The sequence below is a fragment of the Dasypus novemcinctus genome, chromosome 21, assembly GCF_030445035.2.
Source record: "Dasypus novemcinctus isolate mDasNov1 chromosome 21, mDasNov1.1.hap2, whole genome shotgun sequence".
Taxonomy (NCBI): domain Eukaryota; kingdom Metazoa; phylum Chordata; class Mammalia; order Cingulata; family Dasypodidae; genus Dasypus; species Dasypus novemcinctus.
In genome coordinates, this window is record NC_080693.1 from 34,108,251 (window position 1) to 34,132,688 (window position 24,438).

A 24,438-nucleotide genomic window follows, 5' to 3' on the forward strand; every position below is an offset into this window, starting at 1 on the left:
TTGAATATCTATGATTAGTTGTCACAACTGCTTTATGTCATCTGAAAGTTTGGTTTGTTCCTTTGAATGGGCCATAGCTTCCTGTTTCTTCTTATGGACTATAATTTTTTATTGGTGTCTCAGAGTCTGATTTACTAGATATATTTATTCTTGGCTCAGTTTCTCCTTTAGTCTAGGGCTTTCTATTTGATTGGCTTTGTGATACAGCTCCTCTCTGATACTTGGTTCAGCTTAATTTAGAACTTTGTAGTGGCTTATGTACAGCCAAGCTGAATTTTTTCAGCTTTGTCTTGTTTCTTGCCCTTTCTCCCTTGCTGGTTGATGGGTAGGAACCAAAGATGCAATTGGTACTGTAAAGCTGCCCATATTGCTCTAGGAACTAATGAAGCTTCTCCCACATTTCTCCCTTGCCAGGTGTAGGGACAAAGTGACAACTATGTGCAGTAATCCAAGCCATGCAGGACAAGACCATCTGTAGTTGCCTTGAGAGACTGATGAAGCTCCATGTCCCTTTCTCTTCTGCCTCAGACGGGGATGGAGTTGCATGTGTGGGCAGCAAACTAAGCCATGCCAGTCAAAACTGACCGCAGTTACCCAGATAGAATGGCAAAGCACTAGCCCCATCCTCCCCTGCCAGGTATGTGCAATGATCTTGTCCATGTAGGCTGAAAATAACTCCAGATGCCCAGAGAGTGAGGGAACACTGTCCTGCCTCCTGCTTTTTCAGGGGCAGGGACAGAACCACAACTGTGTCCAATAATCTAGTCCATGAAGGCCAAAATTGCCAGCACTTTCCTGGAGAGTCTGAGGAAACACCACCCTCCCTCCTGTCTTATTGGGGGCTGGGATGTAGCCACATGGGTGCCCAGACAACCTAGTCTGTGTGGGCCAAAAGTGACTACATGCCAAGAAACATTAGTGCAATTCCCCCCAGTTTGCTCCCTTCCAGAGTCAGGGGCTGGAGCCTAGGCAAGGGCAGCAGTCCAATCTAGGTGGAAAGAAACCAGTCCTTACTGTTGCTGTGATTTTCAATCAGCTCTGCTTCCCCTAATGCCAGGGGCAGTGTTAAAAAGGAAGCTACAGGCTACTTTCCCACTTGGACAGGTTCAAACTTTAGCTCTTCTTAGGTTTGGACTTTAGTCACTGGAATTTACTAAATCAGTAGCTGATGTCAGTGCCTGACCATCCTTTCCTCCCCTGTTTTTGGGAAATGGAGCTTCCAACTGCAGTCAGGGAATAGCTCCCAAGGGGTATTGCACTGCCAGTGGGAGATGGGCACTGGCCTCTGTGGCATGGAGTAGTTTACCCCTGAATCTTCACTGCAGATGGGCAATCCCCTCTTTCCATTCTTCCAAGGATGTAGCAGGATACTCTTCTGGGCCCCCCAAACAAGTGATTTAGGTAGCTCTGGGTGACTACTAACTGCACTGTAGGATGAGCTGACTCTTGGAGCTCCTCACTCTGCCATCACCTTGCCCCTCCCCCATCAATTAAACTTTTAAACTTTAAAAATATAAATTTTAACATTTACAAATATGTAAAAAAGTCTCAGTCCCTTAAATGATTTTAAAACTTGAAATCTGCTTAGTTTTGTGTACCTGCTTGCTTATTTATATTTCTGTGACATTCTTTATTTTTTACATGATATTCTTTTAACAATTATCTTACCTTAATATATTTTGTCACTTTATATTAGGTGCTTTACTTATAAAGTGAATATATAGCCTGATTATAGAAATGCAAAATGAGAACTGTACATCATAGAATTGGGAAAGAATGATGTGTGGATTTTTTGGTATGAGCTAATATGAAAGTCTTCATCTTTTACTAGGGAGTTTAGCTCTTTTTTATTTAATGAACTTTAACATTGTTTAAATATATTGAGTTTTATTTTTTCTAGTTTTTGGTCTTTTTTGTTTCTGTATTGTTATATGCTTTATATGTATATTCTGCAATAATTTGAAAGGAATATATTGTAATTATATAAATCAATATCGTCTAGTTCTACTTTTTTACAAAGTATGTTTTTTGTTGGTCTGTCTGTTTTTTAGGAGGTACTGGCAATTGAACCCAGGACCTCATACATGGGAAGCAGTAGCATAACCACTGAGCTACATCCACTTCCCAATGAGATATGTTTTTTTCATTTGTTTACTTTGGTTATTTTTTGGGGGGGCAGTTACTGGGACTTGAACCTGGGACCTCATACAAGGAAGCAGATACTCAACCACTTGAGCCACATCTGCTCCCCACAAAGTATGTTTTAATAATTTCAAACCTATATTTCCTAATGTCAGAGTTGAGGGTGAAAGTGCATTTTAAAAAATCCTCCTCCCATTTAAGATAAACAATTTTGTTTCCTTTTTCACTCCCTATCCCAATTTTTCTATATTATATATTATTTTCAGAATAATTTGGGATTTTAGTTGTTTTATAACAAGATTTATAACAATATTTGATATTTTTCTTTTAATTTGTTTTAGTGTTCACCAATTCTTTTTTTTTTTTTTTCACCAGTTCTTTGTATCATTGATTTTAGTCTCCTATACTCATTACTCCCTTCTGTCACAGGGGCTTTGTACATGCTAGTCTAGAATACTTTTACTTTCCCTCTTTCATTTTATCATCCTTCAGATCTCAGTTCATGCCACTTCCTCAAAAGTCTTTTATGACTTCCCTAATTAGGCCAAACTACATATTTTAAACTTTCATTGCATATGTGGCAAACCATCAATTTTTTTTTTTTTTTTTTTTTACTATTTGATCACTATCTTCTCCACTAGTCTGTAAACTCTGTGAGGGTAGGAACCATGTCTATTTTTTCACTATTAATTCCCAGAACCTAATAAGAATTGTCACATTTATTGAACGAATGAATGAATGAAATCCCTATTCTTAAGCTCTTTTCAATTGTTTGGAGAGTATTTTCAAGTAATTTTTTCAAGTATACATGGGAGATAAATTTTCCAAGCCTTTTCTTATCTTAAAATAATGTCTTCCTATGGCTTTTATACTAGACATACAAATTGACTGGATATAAAATTCTTGGGTCACAACATTTGTCTTTTAAAACCCTGGTAATATTACTTATTTTCATCTATGGTTCAGTTGTACAGGAAATAAACGAAGCTAGCCTGACTTTGTTTCCTTTGTAGATAACTTTTATTTGCCTGCCTGAATGTCCATAATATATTTTGCCAGAATGCGTATAGGTGTGTTTTAGTTTGCTAGAGGCTGCTGGGAGCAATGTACCAGAGACGTGTTGGATTTTATAATGGGAATTTATTAGGTTAAAAGCTTGTAGTTCTGGGAAGCGGTTGTGGCTCAATTGATAGAGTGTCCACCTATTATATGGAGGGTCCAGGGTTCGACCCCCAGGGCCTCCTGACCCATGTGGTGAACTGGCCCACGCACAGTGCTGCCATGCATAAGGAGTGCTGTGCCATGCATGGGTGTCCCCCACGTAGGGGAGCCCCACGCGCAAAGAATGCACCCCGCAAGGAGAGCCACCCTGCATGAGAAAAGCCCAGGAGTGGCACTACACACATGGAGAGCTGACGCAAGATGACGCAACAACAAAAGAAAGTGGCACAGTTTCCTGGTGCTGCATGACAAGAATGCAAGTGGATACAGAAGAACACACAGAGAATGGACACAGAGAGCAGACAATTGGGGGGGGGGGGAGGACAGGGAGAGAAATAAATAAAATAAATCTTAAAAAAATCAGACACATGGCAGCATAATCTAAAGATGCTTTCTCCCCAAGCTCAGCTGTGGGCAATCAAGCACATGGCAGGGCATAATGCTAGTCTGCTCATCTCTCCCCTCTCCTCCATCCTGTGGCTTTTCTCTCTCTGAGGCTCATCAGATTCTGGAGGCCTCTCTCCATCTCTGCTGCTTTTTAGCTCTGACTGCTGCTTTTAGTCCTCCATTTATAAAGGATTCCCTTAAGAGGATTAAGACCCACCTGGGTCATGCAATCTAATCAAAGGCCCTTAACAGAAGTAATTTAATTAGAAGTTCCCATCTACATTAAGTCCACATGCACAGGAATGGGTTAGCTTTAAGGACATGATCTTTTCTGGGATCCACAAAATGAATCAAACCATCATAAGGTACATTTTTGTAGATAAAGGCAATTGAATAGTATTCTCATTAATATTGATATAAGAAATTATCCATAATAAAAGTAACCACTTGATTTATGTTACCTATGATAGTTTCTTTAAGTGCAAATGTTAAAAAATTAATAATACAAAATGATTTTAAAAATCACACCTGTTCTTTTCATACTGGATTCTTTCCTCAGCTATGTTCAAATACATTCTTTTTTTCTCTTTACGCTCATTAAAATGTGCTACCACTACCACCATCCAATACCACACATTTACTATTGACCTTATTAAACATTCTACATACATCCAGCATCAGCTCCCCCTTCTCAACCCACATCTCCCACCAACCTACACTCCACAGTCCAACTCCATAAGTCTACTCATTGTATTTAGTTCACATCAATGGACCATATAATATTTGTCCTTTTGTTTCTGGCTTATTTCACTCAATATAATGTGTTCAAGGTTCTCCATGTTGTTATGTGCTTCCCCAGTTCATTTCTTCTTACAGCAGGGATAATATTCTGTCATATGTATATATCACATTTTGTTTATCCATTCATTGGTTCATGGACACTTGGGTTGTTTCCATCTTTTAAAAAATGTGAATAATGCCACTATGAACATCAGTGTGCAAATATCTGCTCACATCCTTGCTATCAGTTCTGAATATATTCCTAGTAAAGAGATTCCTGGATCATATGGCAATTCTATATTTACTTTCTGAGGAACTGACAAATCATCTTCCACAGAGGATGCACCATTTTACATTTCCACCAACAGTGGAGTGTTCTTATTTCTCCATATCCTCTCCAACACTTGTAGTTTTCTGTTTGTTTTTTAAATAATAGGCATTTTGTATGGTGTAAAATATTTCATTGTAATTTTTTTTTTTAAAGATTTATTTTTATTTATTTAATTCCCCTCCCCTCCCCCGGTTGTCTGTTTTCTGTGTCTTTTTGCTGCCTCTTGTTTCTTTGTCTGCTTCTGTTGTCGTCAGCGGCATGGGAAGTGTGGGCGGCGCCATTCCTCGGCAGGCTGCTCCCTCCTTCGTGCTGGGCGGCTCTCCTTATGGGTGCACTCCTTGCGCGTGGGGCTCCCCTACGCGGGGGACACCCCTGTGTAGCAGGGCACTCCTTGCGCGCATCAGCACTGCGCATGGGCCAGCTCCACACGGGTCAAGGAGGCCCGGGGCTTGAACCACGGACCTCCCATGTGGTAGACGGACGCCCTAACCACAGGGCCAAAGTCCGTTTCCCTCATTGTAGTTTTGATCTACATTTCCATAATAGCTCATGATGTTGAGCATCTTTTCATGTGTCTTTTGGTCATTTGTATTTTCTCTTTGGAAAAATGTGTATTCAAATCTTTTGCCCATTTTTAAATTGGGTTGCTTGTCATTTTGACATTAAGTTGTGTGATCTCTTTATATAATGTCAAAATCAAACCCTTGCCAGATATGTGGTTTCCAAAGAGTTTTTCCCCATTGAGTTTGCTGTCTTTTCACCTTCTTAGAAAATCATTCAAAACACAAAAGTCTATTTTTAATTTCACTACTCATACTTTTGGTGTGAGAGCCAAGAGACCACCAATTTCCACAAGATCTTGAGAATGTTTCCCTACATTTTCTCCTAGGAGTATTATGGTTCTACTTTTTATATTTAGGTCCTTTATCCATTTGGAGTTAATTTTCTATTAGGTATGAGATAAGGGCACTCTTTCTTTCTTTTAGATGTGGATATCCCAGCAGTACTTGTTGAACAGTCTGTTCTGACCCAGCTGAATAAGTTTGACAGCCTTGTTAAAAATCACTTGACCAGAGATGTGAGGGTCTATTTCTGAACTCTTTTTTAAAAAAGATTTATTTATTTATTTCTCTCCCCTCCCCCCTCCACCCCAGTTGTCTGTTCTCTGTGTCTGTTTGCTGTGTCTTGTTTCTTTGTCCGCCTCTGTTGTTGTCTGTGTCTCTTTTTGCTGAATCATCTTGTTGTGTCAATTCTCCATGTGGGTGGCACCATTCTTAGGCAGGCTGCACTTTCTTTCGTGCCGGGCGGTTCTCTTTACGGGGCGCACTCCTTGCGTGTGGGGCTCCCCTACGCGGGGGACACCCCTGTGTGGCAGGGCACTCCTTGCGCGCATCAGCACTGCACATGGGCCAGCTCCACACGGGTCAAGGAGGCCCAGGGTTTGAATCGCGGACCTCCCATGTGGTAGACAGACACCCTAACCACTGGGCCAAGTCCGTTTCCCTATTTCTGAACTCTTGATCCTATTCCATATGTCAATCTGTTTATCTTTATGCTAGTACCATGCCATTCTGTTTTTGTTTTTGTTGCTCTCCCCTCCCCACCCCATTGTCTGCTCTCTGTGCCCATTCACTGTGTGTTTTTCTGCGTCCACTTGAATTATCCGGCAGCACTGAGAAACTGCGTCTCCCTTTTTTTTTGCATCATCTTGCTGCGTCACCTCTCCGTTTGTGTGGTGCCACTCCTGGGCAGGCTGCACTTTTTTTTCACATGGGTGGCTTTCCTTGCAGGGTGCACACCTTGCACATGGGGCACCCCTACTTGGGGGCGCCCCTGCATAGCATTACAGTCCTTGCCCACAGCAGCACTGTGCATGGCCAGCTCACCACACAGGCCAGGAGGTCCTGGCTTTGAACCCTGGACCCTCCATATGGTAGGAGGATGCTCTGTCAGTAGAGCCACATCTGCTTCCCAGTACCATGCCGTTTTTATCACTGTCGCTAAGTAATATGCTTTAAAATTAGGAAGAGAGCATCCTCCAATTTTGTTCTTCTTTATAGATATTTTTGGCTATTCAGGGGCCCTTACCCTTCCAGATAAATTTGATGATTGATTTTCCAATTCTACAAAGAAGGTTGCTGGAATTTTTATTGGGGGTGCATTAAATCTGTAGATCAGTTTGGCTAGAATTGACATCTTAATGATATTTAGTCCTCTCATCCATGAACACGAAATATCCTTCCATTTATTTAGATATCTTTGTGGCTTTTTTAATACAATGTTTTATAGTTTTCAAATACAGGTCCTTTATATCCTGTATTATTAAGATTAAGATTATTACTAAAACATTTAGTTGCTCTTGTAAATGGAATTTTTTCTGGCTTCCTCCTCAGATTATTCATTAGTAGTGTATAGAAACACTAGATATTTGCATATTAATCTTGTATTCTGCCACTTTGCTGAAATTGTCTATGAGTTCTATTAGTTTTGTTGTAGATTTTTCAGGATTATCTAAGTATAGGATCATATCATTAGCAAACAGTGAAAGTTTTAATTCTTCCTTTCCTATTTGGATGCCTTTTATTTCTTTTTCTTGCCTAATTGCTCTAGCTAGAACTTCTATCACTGTTGAATAACAGTGGGGAGAGTGGGCATCCTTGTCTTGTTCCTGGTCTCAGCAAGAAAGCTGTCCATCTTTCACCATTGAGTACAATGTTAGTTGTGGGTTTTTCATATATGTACTTTATTATATTGAGAAAATGTTCTTCTATTCCTATCTTACAGAGTGTTTTTCAATCAAGAAAGGATGCCGTATTTTGTATTTTATGCATTGATCAAGAGGAATCATGTGATTTTTCTTCTTCAATTTACTTTCATAGTTTATTACATTAATTGATTTTCTTGTGTTGAAATATGCTTACATCGTTGGGATATAACCCAGGTGATCATGGTATAAAATTCTTTTAATATGCTTTCGGATTTGGTTTGCAAGTATTTTGTTGAGGGTTTTTGCATCTATATTCATTAGAGATATTGGCCTGTAACTTTCTTTTTTTTCCCCCAAAGATTTATTTATTTATTCCCCTGTCCCCCTCCCCCTACCCTGCTGTTTTTGCTGTCTGTGTCCATTCACTGTGTGATCTTCTGAATCTGTTTCTCTTTTTGGTTTTCTCCTCTCATTTTTTCTCCTCTAAGATTTACTGGGATTCAATCCTGGGGATCTCTGATGTGGAGAGAGGCTCCCTGTTAGCTGTACCACCTCAGTTCCTGGTTTCTGCTGTTTCACCTTGACTCTCCTCTTTGACTCTCTTTTGTTGTGTCATCATCTTGCCACATGACTCACTTGTGCAGGCACTCAGCTTGCAGTGTGGGCACTGGTTCACCATGTGGGCACTGGCTTGCCATGCAGACACACTTTCTCTTCTTTTTCACCAGGAGGCCTCAGGGAGTGAACCTGGGTCCTCCCATGTGGTAGACAGAAGCCCTATCACTTAGCCATGTCTGCTTGCCTGGTCTTTAATTTTCTTTTATTATAGTATCTTTATCTGGTTTTGGTAACAAGATGATGTTGGCTTCATTGTATGAGTTTGGTAGTGTTCTTTCCTGTTCTATTTTTTGGAGAGCTGGAGCAAGATTGGTATTAGATCTTCTTTAAATGATTGGTAGAAGTCACTTGTGAAGTCATCAGGATGTGGGTTTTTTCATCTTTGGGGAGTTTTTAAGGACTATTTCAACTTCTTCACTTGTCATTTTTTGTTGAGGTCTTCTATTTCCTCTAGGTTCAGTGTAGATTGTGCATTCTAGGAATTTCTGCATCTTATCCACATTGTCTAGTTTTTGGCATACAGTTGTTCATAGTATCCTCTTATGATCTTTTTTATTTCATGAGTCAGTGGTAATGTCCCTCCTCATTTATGATTTTAAGTATTTGCATCTTCTCTCTTTTTTCATTGTTAATCTAGCTAAGGGCATATTGATTTTGTTGATCTCCTTGAAGAACCAATTTTTATTGATTCTATTTTAATTCCTCATTTCATTTATTTCTGCTTTAAACTTAATTATTTCCTTCCTTCTGCTTGCTTTGGGGTTGGTTTGCTGTTCTTTTTTTAGTTACTCCAGGTGTGGAGTTGGTCTTTGATTTTAGTTCTTTCTTCCTTTTTATTTTTTTTTAAGATTTATTTATTTATTTCTCTCCACACCCCACCCCACCCCAGTTGTCTGTTCTCTGTGTCTATTTTGCTGCACGTTCTTTCTTTGTCTGCTTCTGTTGTTGTCAGTGGCATGGGAATCTGTGTTTCTTTTTGTTGCGTCATCTTGTTGTGTCAGCTCTCCATGTGTGCGGTGCCATTCCTGGGCAGGCTGCACTTTCTTTTGCACTGGGCGGCTCTCCTTATGGGGCACACTCCTTGTGCATGGGGTTCCCCTATGTGGGGGACACCCCTGTGTGGCACAGCACTCCTTGCACACATCAACACTGAGCATGGGCCAGCTGCACACGGGTCAAGGAGGCCCGGGGTTTGAACTGCAGACCTCCCATGTGGGAGATGGAGGCCCTAAACACTGGGCCAAGTCCGCTTCCCTCTTCCTTTTTAATGTAAGCATTGAGGGCTACAAATTTGCATCTCAGCACTGCCTTTGCTATATCCCATAAGCTTTGATACATTCTGTTCTCACTGTTTTCACTAGTCTTGAGGTCTTACTGATTTCTTTTGCAATTTCTTCATTGACCCTTTGATTATTTAAGATTGTATTGTTTAATCTCCATATATTTGTGAGTTTTCTCTTTTTCCTCCTGTTACTAACTTTCAACTTTATTCCATTATGGTAAGAGAAAGTGCTTTGTATAATCCCAATGTTTTTAAATTTATTGAGCCCTGACTTTTGTCTATCCTGAAGAAAAATCCATGAACACTTGAGAAGAATGTATATCCTGCTGTTTTTGAGTGTAATGCTCTATAAATGTCTGTAAGCTCTAATTCACTTATCATATATTCAAGCTCTAATTTTTCCTTATTTATCCTTTGTCCAGATGCGCTATCCAGTGCCGAGAGTGGTGTGCTGAAGTCTCAAACTATTATTGTAGAGATGTCTATTTCTCCCTTTAGTTTTGCCAGTGTGTGTCTATTGGGTTTTGGGGCACCTAAGTTAGGTACATAAATATTTATTATAGTTATTTCTTCTTGATGAATTGTTCCTTTTATTAATATATAGTGACCTTCTTTATCTCTTATAACAGTTTGACATTTAAAATCTATTTTATCTGATATTAGTATCATATTCCAGCCCTTTTTAAAAAATTACTATTTGTGTGGAATATCTTTTTCAAGCCTTTCACTTTCAGCCTGATTGTGTCCTTGCATCTAAAGTAAGTCTCTTGTAGACAACAAATAGATGGCTTATGTTTTTTTTTTCCATTATATTATCTATGTCTTTGATTGGGGGGGGAGGTTCAATCCATTTACATTCAGTGTTGCTACTGTAAAGGCATAACTTGCTTTGTCCATTTTATTCCTTGGCTTTCTGTTGTCATATCTTACTATGTTCTATTTTCTAACCCTTTCAACTTCTCTTACTTATTTTCTTCATTTCTACACTCTTCTCCACACCCCTTGCCCCTGTCTTTTCCTTTCAGGCTGTAATACACCCTTGAATATCTCTTGTAGATCTGGTCTCTTGGTAACAAACTTTCTCCATTTTTGTCTATGAAGATTTTAAACTCATCCTCATTTTTGAAAGACAGTTTTGCTTGATAAAGAATTCTTGGCTGGCAGTTTTTCTCTTTCAATACCTTAAATATATTGTACCATTGCCTTCTTGCCTCCATAGTTTCTGAAGAGAGATGAGCACACAGATCAACTTTCTTTGTGATGCGTTGCTTTTCTCTTGCTGCTCTCAGAATCTTCTATGTTTAGCATTTGACATTCTGAATAGTAGATGTCTCAGAATAAGTCTATTCACATTTTATTCTGTTTGGGGTAGGTTGTCCTTCTTGAATACTGATATCCATGTCTTTCATAAGGGTTGGAAATTTTTCAGTCAGTATTTCCTCAAATATTCTTTCTAACCCCTTTCCATTCTCTTTGCCTTCTTGGATAACTATATATTGCCCATTTCATGTTGTCATTCAATTTTCTGAGACCAAGTTTGATTTTTTTCCCATGTCTTCCTGTCTGTTCTATCTTTTTAAGGTTAGATGTTCTGTCGGTTTCACTTATTTGTTCTTCTCCCATTTCAAATCTGCTATTATGTGCCTCTAATGTATTTTTAATCTCATCCATTGTGTTTTTCACTCCCATAAGCTCTGTTATTTTTTTGCAAACTTCCAAATTGTTCTTTATGTTCACCAAATTCTTCTCAATATCCATTATCTCTTTAGCCATATTTTCCTTCATCTCCTTAACTTGATTAAGGAGGTTTATGTGAATGAACATCATTGATTAACTGTTTTGAATCCTGTGTCTCATCTGGATTCTTTTTTTCCCTTTTTCCTTTTTTCTGGGCCAATTCTTCCTGTTTCTCAGTATGGTTTATCTTTTGTTGATATCTAGACATGTGATTATGTTGATGCTTTTACTCTATTGATCAATTTCTCTCTCTTGCCTAGTGGTTTTATTTCACAGTTCTTTTTTGATTTTGGTTAATTTTTTCTAACACTTTAAGATTGCCCTATTTAAGTTATCAAAACAGGGGCAGGGAGCCACCAAAGGGGAATAGACCAGATCTGCAGTGCCTGGGAAAGAAATGGGAGAGACAAGTCTTGTCTTTCTTCACTTTCCTGGCTGGCCAGCAGATGGTGCTCCTCAGCAAATCCTTCCATGGAGATGAACCCTTCAATTTCCATTCTAGCTCTCTGAATGAGTTATTCATGCAATGGTGGTTACATCTGCTAAAGAGAAACCAAGCTCAACCCTCAGCTGCATCCTCCCTCTTCCCAGGGAGGAATGTGATCTCTCCCCTCTCTGTTGGCTGCTCAGTTGCAGGTTTTACCAAGGCTGTTCACCTTGGGGGTGAGGGATGGGCAGTGTTCTCAGCTGTGGAGGCATCAACTCACGGTTTTCCCTTTGGCCTCTTTGTTTCTCCATTCCCAGTCCCTCCTGGATGATGTGTGCAGTACTCTCCTGGTCTGTGGGTTCCCAAAGTGGCTCCCTCAGACAACTTCTACACCTTCTCCTCTATTTTGCAAGAGAACTGTGCCTTACCTGAACTGCTCTGATGCCACTGTCCTCCTCAAAATTCAAACATGTTCTTAATAATCAATCCTATTAATACATACTACCATAACTAATATTATGGGATTCTCAGGAGATCCATGCCACACATATTTTTGCTAATTACTTTAGATTCAAGTGTTTAAATTGCCCAGTGATTCTTCATTGCAACAAACACTTAAAATTAATTGAGTTGACTCAATTTTCAGTCTACTCTATCTTAACGATAGAGTAGAAGTCTCCAAGCACATGAAAGAATGGGAGAGATTCCATTTTTTAAAAAAAGATCTATCTATTTATTTATTTCTCTTTTGTTTTACACTTGCTGTCTCCTCTCTGTGTCCATTCGCTGTGTTTTCTCTGTCTGCTTATCTTTTCTTTTAGGCAGCACCAGGAATTGATCCTGGGACCTTCCAGAATGGGAAAGAGAAACTCAGTCTCTTGCACCACCTTAGCTCCCTGGTCTGCTGTGTCTCTTACTGTCTCTCCTGTGTGTCTCTTTTTGTTGTGTAATCTTGCTGCACCATCTTTCCATGTGGGCAGGCACTCCTGTGTGGGCTGGCACACCATGCAGGCCATTATACTGCATGGGCCAGCTCTCCTCTTGGGCCAGCTTGCTTTCACCAGGAGGCCCCAGGAATCGAACCCTGGACCTCCTATATGATAGACAGGAGTGCAATCACTTGAGCCACATCTACTTCCCTGAGAGATTCCATTTTAATGTTATATTGCATGAGAAGAACTCTCTCTTCAAGTTGGGAAGAACTGAGAGTTCATTTTTAAACATTATTGTGGTAACAGTTCTTTTAATTAAAAAAATATTTCAATGTTGTTTGGTAATTTATGGGTAAAATAGGGGCTCTGAAACAAATTTATTCTCAACTGACAATGGGTAAGATGTCATATCAAGCTTTATCTTTTCATTTCATTCTGGCAGATTAAATTGCCTTTTCCAAGAAATATGAGAATATATTGAAAGGATGATAGCTTTGTCAACGCAGACAAGATAACAAGAGACCACATGGAACTTGGATTTTCTCATCACTTCTAATTTATCTACTGCGCGTCTACCATTCCTTTCTCTAAAAAATCTGGGAAGAATTCAAAGATTTTTACTTGAAATTGTGAAGTACTGTTTGCAGATGGGTTTCTTAAAGTTAAAAAAACCCTCTTTTCCATCCTACTAGTTAATGGTAAAATGGCACGAAATATACACATTTCTGAGGAAATTCAGGTGATTGAGAACACTATTCTTTTTGGCAAACTGAATTTACCTGGACACTAAAAAAACTCAGTTGTTCAAAGTTTTGTAAAATGTTCTACTTTATTTTTCATTGGAAAGAAGGAAAACAACGTTGTAAATGTCTCATTTGGATTACCTACTTGTGAAAGAAAGACTTATTTTACTTTTTAAGATGGAAAGTAAAATTATTTATCAAAAATAATTCTCAGTTTAACTTAAAAAGTACAATGAAATAGAAAATTAAGGAGAATATTTACTTGATCTTGGGAAGGGGAGACCCTTTTAAGCATAGGAGCAAGGGAACAGACCTCAAAAGAAAATCAATAGATATGTGTAATTAGTCAGTCAAAGGGGTGCTGATGCAAAGTACCAGAAATTGTGGGCTTTTATAAAGGGTATTTATTTGGGGTAGAAGCTTAGAGTTACCAGGCCATAAAGTGTAAGTTACCTCCATCACCAAAGTCTGTTGCCACATGTTGGAGCAAGATGGCTACCAATGCCTGCAAGGGTTCAGCCTCCCTCTTCTTCTTAAGGCTCCATGGTCCTGGCTTCTTCCAGTATCAGCTGTAGGCTTGGAAAATTCTCATTTCTCTCCAGGGGCTTGTTTCTCTCTGGGCTCAGTTGCTCTGTTCTCTCTACAAGGTCAGCTGTAGTCTATCAGGCTATTGGCTAATCTCTCTTCCTTTGGACTCTGCCATGTCTAATGGAGACTTCTCTCCTTCATCACATATCTGTTTCTGTGTGTGCTTACTTTCTGGGCTCCAGGACCAAAACTCTAACTTTCTCTTCTGCCATGTCATTTGCCAACATCCAACTGATGTGCCCAATCAAAGCCTTAATCACTGTTTAATCAAATAAAAGTGAAACCTCTGAATTCAGCCTAATTTAATATGCCCAGAGGAACAGACCAGTTCACAAACGTAATCTAATATCTATTTTTTGAATTCATAAACAATTTCAAACTGCTATGTCTACCTAAAAATTAATAAAAATTCTGTAAAAATAAAAAGAAACAAAATAAGAAGAAAGAAATTTTAGACAACAAAGAAAAAACAAAAGAAAAAAAGAAAAAATTTCTGTAAGATAGAAAACATCTTTTAAAAAATTTTTAAAAATTGAGAAAACTTGAAAAATATCTGCAATTTGTGATCAAAATGGTAGTGTCTTTAATATATAAAGAGAATTTACACTTACATAAGAAAAAAATAAACACCCATAGGTAAGATGGGCAAAGGATATGAACAGATAATAGATATTTAAAAATTGCACAGAAAACCGGTCAAGTTTACTAGTAATTAAAAAGGTAAAAATTTTGAAACCCCAAATCCCTTCAAATTGCAGGGATTTCTTATACCCAGTAATGCTTATTGTTGGTGAGAATATGGTGCTTTGAGAACTCTCATACATAGCTGGTGGGAGTATAAATCAATACAATCTAGAGCACAATTTGACAATAGATACAAACACTTCCAGTGTTCATATTATTTGACCTAGTAATTCTATTTCTAGGACTCTGTACAAAAGAAATGATTAGATCTAAAAAACAAGATTTATATTCAGACATTAAAACTATCATTTTTATTATAAAAAATGAGAACAAAAATGTCCAGCAATAAATAAATAATGATGCAATCTTATAATGGAAAATTATGTAGCTAATGAAAATCATGTTTTAAGGGCCAAGATGGAGTAGATGCATTTCTCCCTATTCCTCCTGCTTAAATACAACTAAAACCCTGGCATTAGATATAAAACAAAGTTAAGACTATGAAAGTTGGAGAGAAGATGGCAGACAGGCTACGGACCTCAGGATCTGTGGAACAACACAGTGGGAGTATCCTGGTTTTCTTTTTGCCTTATATATCCTAGACTGGGTGCTGGAGAAGCTGGTAACCTGGAAATGCCAAAAAGAGCAGGAAAAAACAAACAAAACACACATCCACACATTAAAAAAGCAACCAAGAAAAGTCTATTATGTCTACTAAAGGATAAGGAAAGAGCAACCTAGCAGGACAAAAACAAAATTTTAGGTAATAACCATCCTACTCCAGTCAAACACAATGGAAAAAAACTGCAGACCCATTCCCACTCCCATCAGCAACCTAGGAAAACCTAGGAAAGCCTAGGTTTTCAACACACTCCATCATAACAAGGCACCCCTCTGCCTCCCTGATGGTGGTGTCATAGAAGACTAAAGAGAAGTTCGCACTTTCACTACCATCAAGCAGTAACAAGGCCTTCTCCATCCCCCTGTAGTGTCAGTGGAGGCCACATAGGGAGAAGTAATCACGTGTCCACCAACACCCAGCCTAGGAGGTGTCAGCAGAGGCCTAGTGGAGAGCCTGAAATTTCAATTCCACCCAGCAGTAATGAGGCATCTCTCCTCACTCCCAGGTTGTCAAAGGAGGTTTGGGGGAGTTTGAAAATTCATCCTTACTGGAAATGGGAGGTAGCACCCCCTTTCTTCCACTGGTACAGTATTAGAGGTCTACTAAAACAGAAGATGCAAATAAGAAGCAAGGTTCCTGGCATTATGTCCAAAATGTCCAGGATATAATTAAAAATCACATATCACACCAAAACCTAGGAAAGTATCAACTTAAATAAGAAAGACAGTCAACACAGATGTCCCAGATGTTGGCATTAATCTGACAAGGATTACAGGGCAACCATCATAAAAATGATTCAGCAAGTAGTTCCAAACATGCTTGAAAAAAATGAAAAACAGTCTCAGCAATGAAACAGAAGATATAAAGAAGAAACAAATGGAAGTTTTAGAATTGAAAACTTCAATAACTCAAATTAAAAACTCAATGGATGGACCCAACCGAATTATATGCTGTTAAAAGAGACTCACCTTAAAATTAAAGATACAAGTAAGTTGAAAGTGAAATGATGGAAAAAATACACCATGCAAATAGTAACCAAAAGAGAGCTGGGATGGCTCTACTAGTACAAGATAAAATAGACTTTAAGTAAAAAACTGTTATAAGGGACAGAGAAGGGCACTATAGATTGATAAAGGGGTTGTAGCAGTTTGGCATTGTTTATGAATTCCAAAAATAGATATTGGATTATGTTTGTAAACTGGCCTGTTTTTCTGGTCGTGTTGCCCTTTGATTTTATTAAGTTCAGAGGTTTCACTTTTACTCGATTAAATTATGATTAGGATTTTGATTTGGTCACATCAGGAGTACACTGGGGACTCACAAAGAAAATGATACAGCAGAGAAGAGAGTTTAAGTTTTGATGCTGGAGCCCTGGGAAGTAAATATACATAGAAGCAGATATGTGAGGAAAGAGAGAAGGTTCCATTAGACATGGCAGAGGCCCCAGTAAGAGAGAGAGCCTGATAGTCTACAGCTGACCTTGTGAAGAGAGCAGAGCAGCTAAGCCCAAAAAGAAACAAGGCCTGAAAGAAAGACAAGCCTTATTCTAGCCTACAGCTGAGACGAGAAGAAGCTGGAACCAAGGAGCCTGAAGAGGAAGGCTGAACCCTTGCAGAGACCAGCAGCCATCTTGCTCCAACACATGGCAACAGACTTTGGTGAGGGAAGTAATTTACTCTTTATGGCCTTGTGACTGGAAGCTTCTACTCCAAATAAATACCCTTTAAAAAGCCAACAGAGTTCTGGTACTTTCTATCAACACACCTTTAGCTAACTAAGACAGGGGTCAAGGCAACAAGAAGACATAACAATTATAAATATATATGCACCTTGTGGCGCAGCCCCAAACATAAGAGCAAATATTGAGAGATTTAAAGGGAGAAATAGGTGGTTCTACATTAATAGAAAATTTCAATACACCATTCTCAATAATAGAGAGAACATCTAAAAAACAGTTCAATAAGGAAACAGAAGACTTGAACAATACTCTAAGCTAGCTAGACCCAATATGTATAGACTACTTCACCTAACGGCAGCAGAATACATACTCTTCTTTAGGGCGTATGGCCCATACTCCAGGATAGATACATTAGGTCACAAAACAAATCTTAAAAAAATTTAAAAATATTGAAATCATACACTATATCTTCTCTAACAAAAATGAAATGTAGCTAGAAATCAATAACAGAGGGAACTCTGGAGAGTTCACAAAAATGTGGAAATTAAACAACACACTCTTAAACAACCAATGGGTCAAAGAAGAAATCATGAGAGAAATTAGGAAATATCTTGAGGCAAAGGAAAATGAAAACACAGCATATCAAAATTTATGGGGTGCAGCAAAGGCAGTGCTGAGAGGGAAATTTATAGCTCTAAATGTTTACATTTTAAAAGGAAGAAATGGGAAGCAGATTTGGCTCAACTGATAGAGCATCTGGCTACCATATAGGAGGTCAAGTGTTCAAACCCAGGGCCTCCTGACCTGTGTGGTGAGCTGGCCCACATGCAGTGATGATGCACACAAGGAGTGCCCTGCCACGTAGGGGTGTCCCCCATGTAGGGGAGCCCCACATGCAAGGAGTGTGCCCTGAAAGGAGAGCTGCCCTGCACAAAAATAAAGCTCAGCCTGCCCAAGAGTGGCGCCACACACAGAGAGAGCTGATGCAGCAAGATGCCGCAACAAAGAGACACAGATTCCTGGTGCTGCTGACAAGAATGCAAGAGAACATAGAAGAACACACAGCAAATAGACAGAGAGAGCAGACAACAGAAGTGGGGGAGGGGGAAGGGAAGAAGAGGAGAGAAATAAATAAATAATAAAAATAGAAAATAAAAAAGAAGGAATATTTAATTAATAGTACAATTATAAAAATATGATATTATCAATTGTAACAAATGTTTCACACCTACACAAGGTGTTGGTGGTGGGGTAGAATATAGGAATCCAATATTTTATGTGTAATTGTTTTGTAAACCTACAATTCTCTAACGAAAAAAAGAAAGGAAAACATCATAATGTTAACTGTGGCTATATTTTGATAGTAGTAAAATTAGGAATTTAAACTTTTTTCTTCACACTTTTCTATTTTTAATTTTCTATGATGAACCTATATTACTATTTTATTGAGATGCAATTCACATACCATAAAACCCATGTATTATTTTTTAATATATGGCAACCTCTTATATTTTTTAATGTATCATTTTGTGTGATCTATGTATCTTTAAATAAGACAAAAAAATTTGCGAAAAAAATAAGGAAATTTTCTAAATTGCACACTTTTAGGGGAATAGTATAAGACAAAAATTTAAAAAAACTATCACCAAGGATCAGTACCTTGCAAAGAAATACGTTGTACTATGTAAAAAGAATAAAGTCTTGAACATTTTTTGAATCATTTTAATACCATAGCTGCTTCTTCAGAATATTTTTCTTTTAGTAACTGAGATAGAATTTGACAAACTCCTGTCTACATGAATCCTTCAATGTAACCTTAAAACTGTAAATAGTGCAAAGTTTTCACATTCATTGGAGGAAGCGTGTAGGAGAAGAAAAGGAAAAGTTATCTTGACTATGGAACTCATCAGAGAAAAACAAAGGTAAATAGAGAAAGTATTATTCAAAGAAATGGAAAGATATAAAAGCAGGCTGTGAAAGACTTAGGGCTCCAGTATCATTAAATTGCTTCTTTCACATTTTCCATTACAATAGAATTATATTTTCTCAGATGCAGTATAACATAGACTTTGGAACCAAACTGCCTAAGTCCAAATCTCCCCAGTTCCACCAGTTGTAAAATCTTATGCAATTGCTTAACCCCTCTGTACCTCAGAGTCTTCATCTGTAAAAAAAAAATAGGGATAATAATAGTATATGCCTAACAGGGTTGCTGAGAGGATTACCTGAGTTAATATGCAAATATCTTAAGACAGTACCTGGCCCATGGGAAATGCTTTGTAAGTTTTAGTTCTCATTATCAGTTTTATAACGATACTTAACCTGATTCTAAGATGCTGTTTTTTCTTGATCTTACAAAAAGGGGTAAGTGGAAGGAAGTCTTTCATACTTCACACATCATGAGTGCCACTGGTTGAAAACCATTGTAAGAGATCTTTAATTGTAAAATGCAACCTAATTTCAGAGAGCTTAAAATATTTTAAGTGTGTATCTTAGAATTAATGAAATAAGTCATTATGCTTTAATTTAATTCTCAGTTAATGTATGTGTGCCATCCACATACAATAGAAGACAATTGAAACTAGCAAAATAATTTGATTCAGATATTGAATAATGTAACTTCTTACTTCAGTAAATTCCTCTTTGTCCAATCTTTGTTCCATTGAGTCGGTAATATCCATTACTCTGAAATATGGTTCTAATTATGGAATAAAAAATTTTCAAGTTAGTTTGGTTGTAATACATTCATATTTTATATTCACATTATCGTGCTATAAGAGAGCATAAAATTCTTTCTTAACTAATGCTCATCAAAATTTACAAAAAAGTAAATGATGAATAGTTGGGTAACATTCCAATTACCATAAAAATATTATTTTTCCTGCTTTTATTTAATCATGCAACTCAATATTAAAAAGACTGAGCCTACATTTTTAATGACCCACTTGAGATAAAGCAGAAACAAATATACACATTAATAGTATAAAAGATTATAAACACATCTGTGTTGGCTTGTCCATTTTTATAAGTGTGTCCTAAAACACAACACCTCTACCACCTTTCCTTTGAAAAAAACTTTCTTTTCTCTTTAGTGTTCCTTAAATTTAAAAAATATGAATATACTTTCTTGTAAAAGATTCAAATATTATAGAAATATAAACAGAAAAATATGAAAATCTACCATTTTCTCTATACATCACCATCACTCTCACTCATCTTTGCCCCAGAACAGTCAACAGTTTGTTGCTGACACTTTTATATGCATTTACATTTGTATGTATTTTTATACATAAATATGATCAATTGATCTGAAAGTTACCTTTTTCACTTAACTACTCATAGATCTTTTCAAATAGGATCTGGAGCTCAGGAGGAAAGTCTGAGATGAGAATATGGTTGGGGGTTTATCAGTATTTGGATAATAGCTGAAGTCATGGATTTGAATGGGAAAACCCAGAGAGTATATAAAATGTGTAGAGTGATAAGAGAGACAAAAAGAAAACCCCAGAATACAACATTTAAGATGCAAACAAAAGAGAATCAAGAAACAGAAATGATAAGATATGATCTAAGACAGAAGAAAAAATCAAAAGAGAATATCACAAAAGTCAACAAAAAAAGAATTTCATGAATAATGAAATGAAAATAATAGTGAATGTGGTAACTCAAAAAAATATTTTAAATGTCCATATGATACAACAATTAAATGATATTTATTGATCATACCATACAAATTGACCAAACACAAAATTGTATGGAAGTTCATGATGTTTATTGATCAATCACACAAATTGTATGTAAGTTCTTTTTTTTTTTTTTTTTTTTTTTTTTAAGATTTATTTATTTATTTAATTTCCCCCCCTCCCCTGGTTGTCTGTTCTTGGTGTCTATTTGCTGCGTCTTGTTTCTTTGTCCGCTTCTGTTGTCGTCAGCGGCACGGGAAGTGTGGGCGGCGCCATTCCTGGGCAGGCTGCTCTTTCTTTTCACGCTGGGCGGCTCTCCTCATGGGCACACTCCTTGCGCGTGGGGCTCCCCCACGCGGGGGACACCCTTGCGTGGCACGGCACTCCTTGCGCGCATCAGCGCTGCACATGGCCAGCTCCACACGGGTCAAGGAGGCCCGGGGTTTGAACCGCGGACCTCCCATATGGTAGACGGACGCCCTAACCACTGGGCCAAAGTCCGTTTCCCTGTATGTAAGTTCATGATGAAAGAGCTAATGCACTGGTTTGCCCCTTATATCTTCCCTAACAGTAACTTCTACATTTCATAGACTGGCACTGGGGCACAAAAAAGATCCTTCAGTCACTCTTGAATTTTAAAACTGCTTATTCTGACATATCAGTAATTGTTGTCCTAAGAGGACTATATAAATGTTTGTATAAGCTTATGCTTTCATAAATCTTCCCTCCTAAGCTCTGGAAGCTGATGCAAACCAAACTGATTTCTACCAGTAACTGTTGCTATTTAATATAAGTCTCTTTCCCCTGGTTGGACTTTGAGCAACTAACTTATCTTAGTCTTCTTTGCATCTTTTACCTCATCACCACATCTGGAACTGAGGGCTCAATACATATAGAATGAATGATTGGTACAGAAAATAAGTACAATGGCATAAGAGGTATGAGGAAAAACAAAAACTGGAGTGGTCTTGTATTTCTCTAATCTTATCAGAATCCCCAACATAGCTCTTTTAACTCATTCCTTCTGTGCCCTCATGCAAACTAAATAAAGAAAGTTACTTTAAGTATTTTCTGAATGAAGAGTTGAGATTAGACTGACTATGAAGAACTACATTTTTTGGTTATGCTGAGAACAGGTGAAACGACAAAAGGTTGTCAGCAAGATCAAATATACTTGGGGACCAGGGATAAGGAAGGTGGGAAGCATATTTTATTTTTTTAAGTGAGAATGGACGTCATTGTTAAAGTAAATATTGTTTTCAATGTAATACAAGTGGTAAAAAAGCAATTAGATATGAAGTATGTAAATAGCAGGATGAAAACTCCAGTTCTTTATGCAACAAGTCAGAATTTTTTTGTCTAATCTTATATAGAGAAATGTTTCTGAAAACAAAAGCATTAAAATATGTGGTTCTCCATAAGCTTGGTACTGCAGCCTCCTCCACCCTCGCCCCAGTGATCATGGCAGAGATTTGTGAGTTTTTGTTGCTACATTGATGGGGAATAGAGATAAGACCAGAACTCCTGCTATTCCTGAACAATAAAGAATTTCACCCCCTCCCATCTTGCCAGACATTCAAAGAGGTGAAAATTCTACTTATAATAATTTTGAGTCTAGAACCTAATTCCAATTTACATATAAACACAGGGTAAATTTTTGTTGTTAAAATTTCCAAGAATGTAACTCCTATGAAAATTGAGGGAGGATTGCACTTTGTTTCATTCTGAAACTCTACCAAGAGTTTAATAGAAGATAGCACCATAAATTGTGCCTGAATTGCCAACAGCACACTCCTGCACCGTCTGCATTTTAGCTCTCCTATTCATAGGGATTCTGTGTATATAAACAAATCCATCTATTTGTCCTTATTTTAAAATGTCAAACACAAAGAAAGTGGTCAATTGGATTTAATTTTACTTTTCTTATATCTAAATATTCATTATAAGTAGGTACAAATACCTGACTACTCCATTACATTTTCTAGTGAAGTTGTAAACAAGTATTACATATTGAAATACAGTACACAGAATTTACTTATAAATGTCTTTTCTTGAATTTCTCTTTTATATCACAGTTGTGGAATTACATCTTTCTTTTTAAATTCTGTGTTTATAGGTAATACTTTTTAGGAATTTCATAGGATAGTAAAGGGGCATTAAGAATATTTGTAATAAAATGGAACACTGGACTAAAAGTATTGAGAATAACTGATTGCTTCTCTGTTTTTCTACAATCTCTAACAAGAAACAGAAGAAAAACCTAAGTACATCTACAAGAGTTTTCTATAACATCTCTCTCAATATTAACTCTTTGTCTGAACTCTTCATATCTCCTCTACCTCCATCCCCACCCCCAAAAAAGAAAAGAAAAGTAAAAACACTGCAATAATAGGCAGGCTTACCAAGCTGGAGATCTGAATTTTGAAAAAAATCATGAAGAACATTCTGAATCTGCAATTCAGAGAAAAGAGACTATATACTAATTTTTTATTACTACATATTTAGTCATTTAGGCTAAAAGGTATCTGTGGTCTTTCTATTTAAATCCTATGTGATTCGTCTAAACTGGGGACAGAAATAGTAATAACTCACATTTAATTCATAGAATATTTCAAGGTACATAAAGTACTTTCACATGCTAGTACTCATTCCTAACTTTTTTGTATTAGAAGGTCTGGGATGCTACAAGTGGACCCACAAAAACAACACAAACAAAACTAAAGTCTGTTTTTAACAAGTAGTTTGGGAACCTCACTAGAGTCAAGATTTTAGAAATCTAGCTAGAAGTTATTTTTAAATGCCCAGGAGAAAAAGGAAGGAACCACCCATCACACAGGTCAAGAATTTAATTACCTCAGCAGCACTAAAAATACAGAGGGAGGCTTCTAGCATTCCATTCAGTATTCTAGCAATTGTGCTTCTAATGCATACACCATCTACCCGTCACATATATCTCCTCCTTACCACCGCCATGGGAATCATTCCTTTGGGGTCTAGAATCCATTCATCGAACTGCTCCTGCAGAGTCTGTTTCCGGGTGTTGGTCACCTTAATTTTGACTTTGTTGATGGATTCTCTTTGTTTTCGTTTCTGTTTAACTTTCTCCTTCATCTTGGCTACTCTGGAAGATGAAGAAATAGAAAACATGGTGAGTTAAGACCATTTGGATTTGGTATTTGATTCAGATTGTTTAAATGGCAGAATATAAGAGTTCAGAGCCTCATTCAAGCTTTGTACCCATCTTTTGTCTATGAAATCTTTGATTCAAGCCTGCAGTAATTCCTCCTTCATCTAGAACTTATTGAATCTGGCCTTTTTTTTTCAAGATTTATTTTATATTTATTTCTCCCCTCCCTCCCCCGCCCTCTGCTCTCTGTGTCCAATTCCTGTGTGTTCTTCTGTGTCCACTTGTATTCTTGTCAGCGGCACTAGGAATCTGTGTCTCATTTTGTTGTGTCATCTTGCTGCGTCAGTTTTCCTTGTGTGTGGCGCCATTCCTGGGCAGGATGCACTTTTTTTGCTCTGGGGCGGCTCTCCTTACGGGGCGCACTCCTTGCATGTGGGGCTCCCGTTCGCGGGGGACACCCCTGCGTGGCACGACACTCCTTGTGCATATCAGCACTGCGCGTGGGCCAGCTCATCACACAGGTCAGGAGACCCTGGGTTTGAACCTTGGACTTCCCATGTGGTAGGCAGACACCCTATCCATTGGGCCAAATCTGCTTCTCTGAATCTGACATTAATGATAGGCTGCCTTCTACTATTATTTGAGTCTTTATGGAGGTAGGTCTTATTATCACCAACTAAGTACTATATTTAAGAAGTATCAGAATAGCCCTAGAATCTGCCATACACACCCTAAAGGCAAGGTTGGGG

At 37.9% G+C, this 24,438-nt stretch overlaps 1 protein-coding gene across 4 annotated transcripts in view; it reads right to left on the reverse strand.

Annotated features, from left to right (window-relative positions):
* Window positions 1–24,438, reverse strand: part of EFCAB5 (EF-hand calcium binding domain 5) — a 277,520-nt gene that overhangs the window by 176,256 nt on the left and 76,826 nt on the right. For all 4 annotated transcript variants that reach the window (XM_071210465.1, XM_058283113.1, XM_058283114.2 and 1 more), the window contains 3 exons: window positions 23,527–23,683; window positions 22,965–23,013; window positions 19,507–19,577 (listed from right to left, as the gene is read on the reverse strand). In XM_071210465.1, coding sequence (XP_071066566.1) covers window positions 19,507–19,577; window positions 22,965–23,013; window positions 23,527–23,673 — 267 coding nt within the window. In that variant the 5' untranslated portion in view covers window positions 23,674–23,683. The remainder of the gene's footprint in view (window positions 1–19,506; window positions 19,578–22,964; window positions 23,014–23,526; window positions 23,684–24,438) is intronic.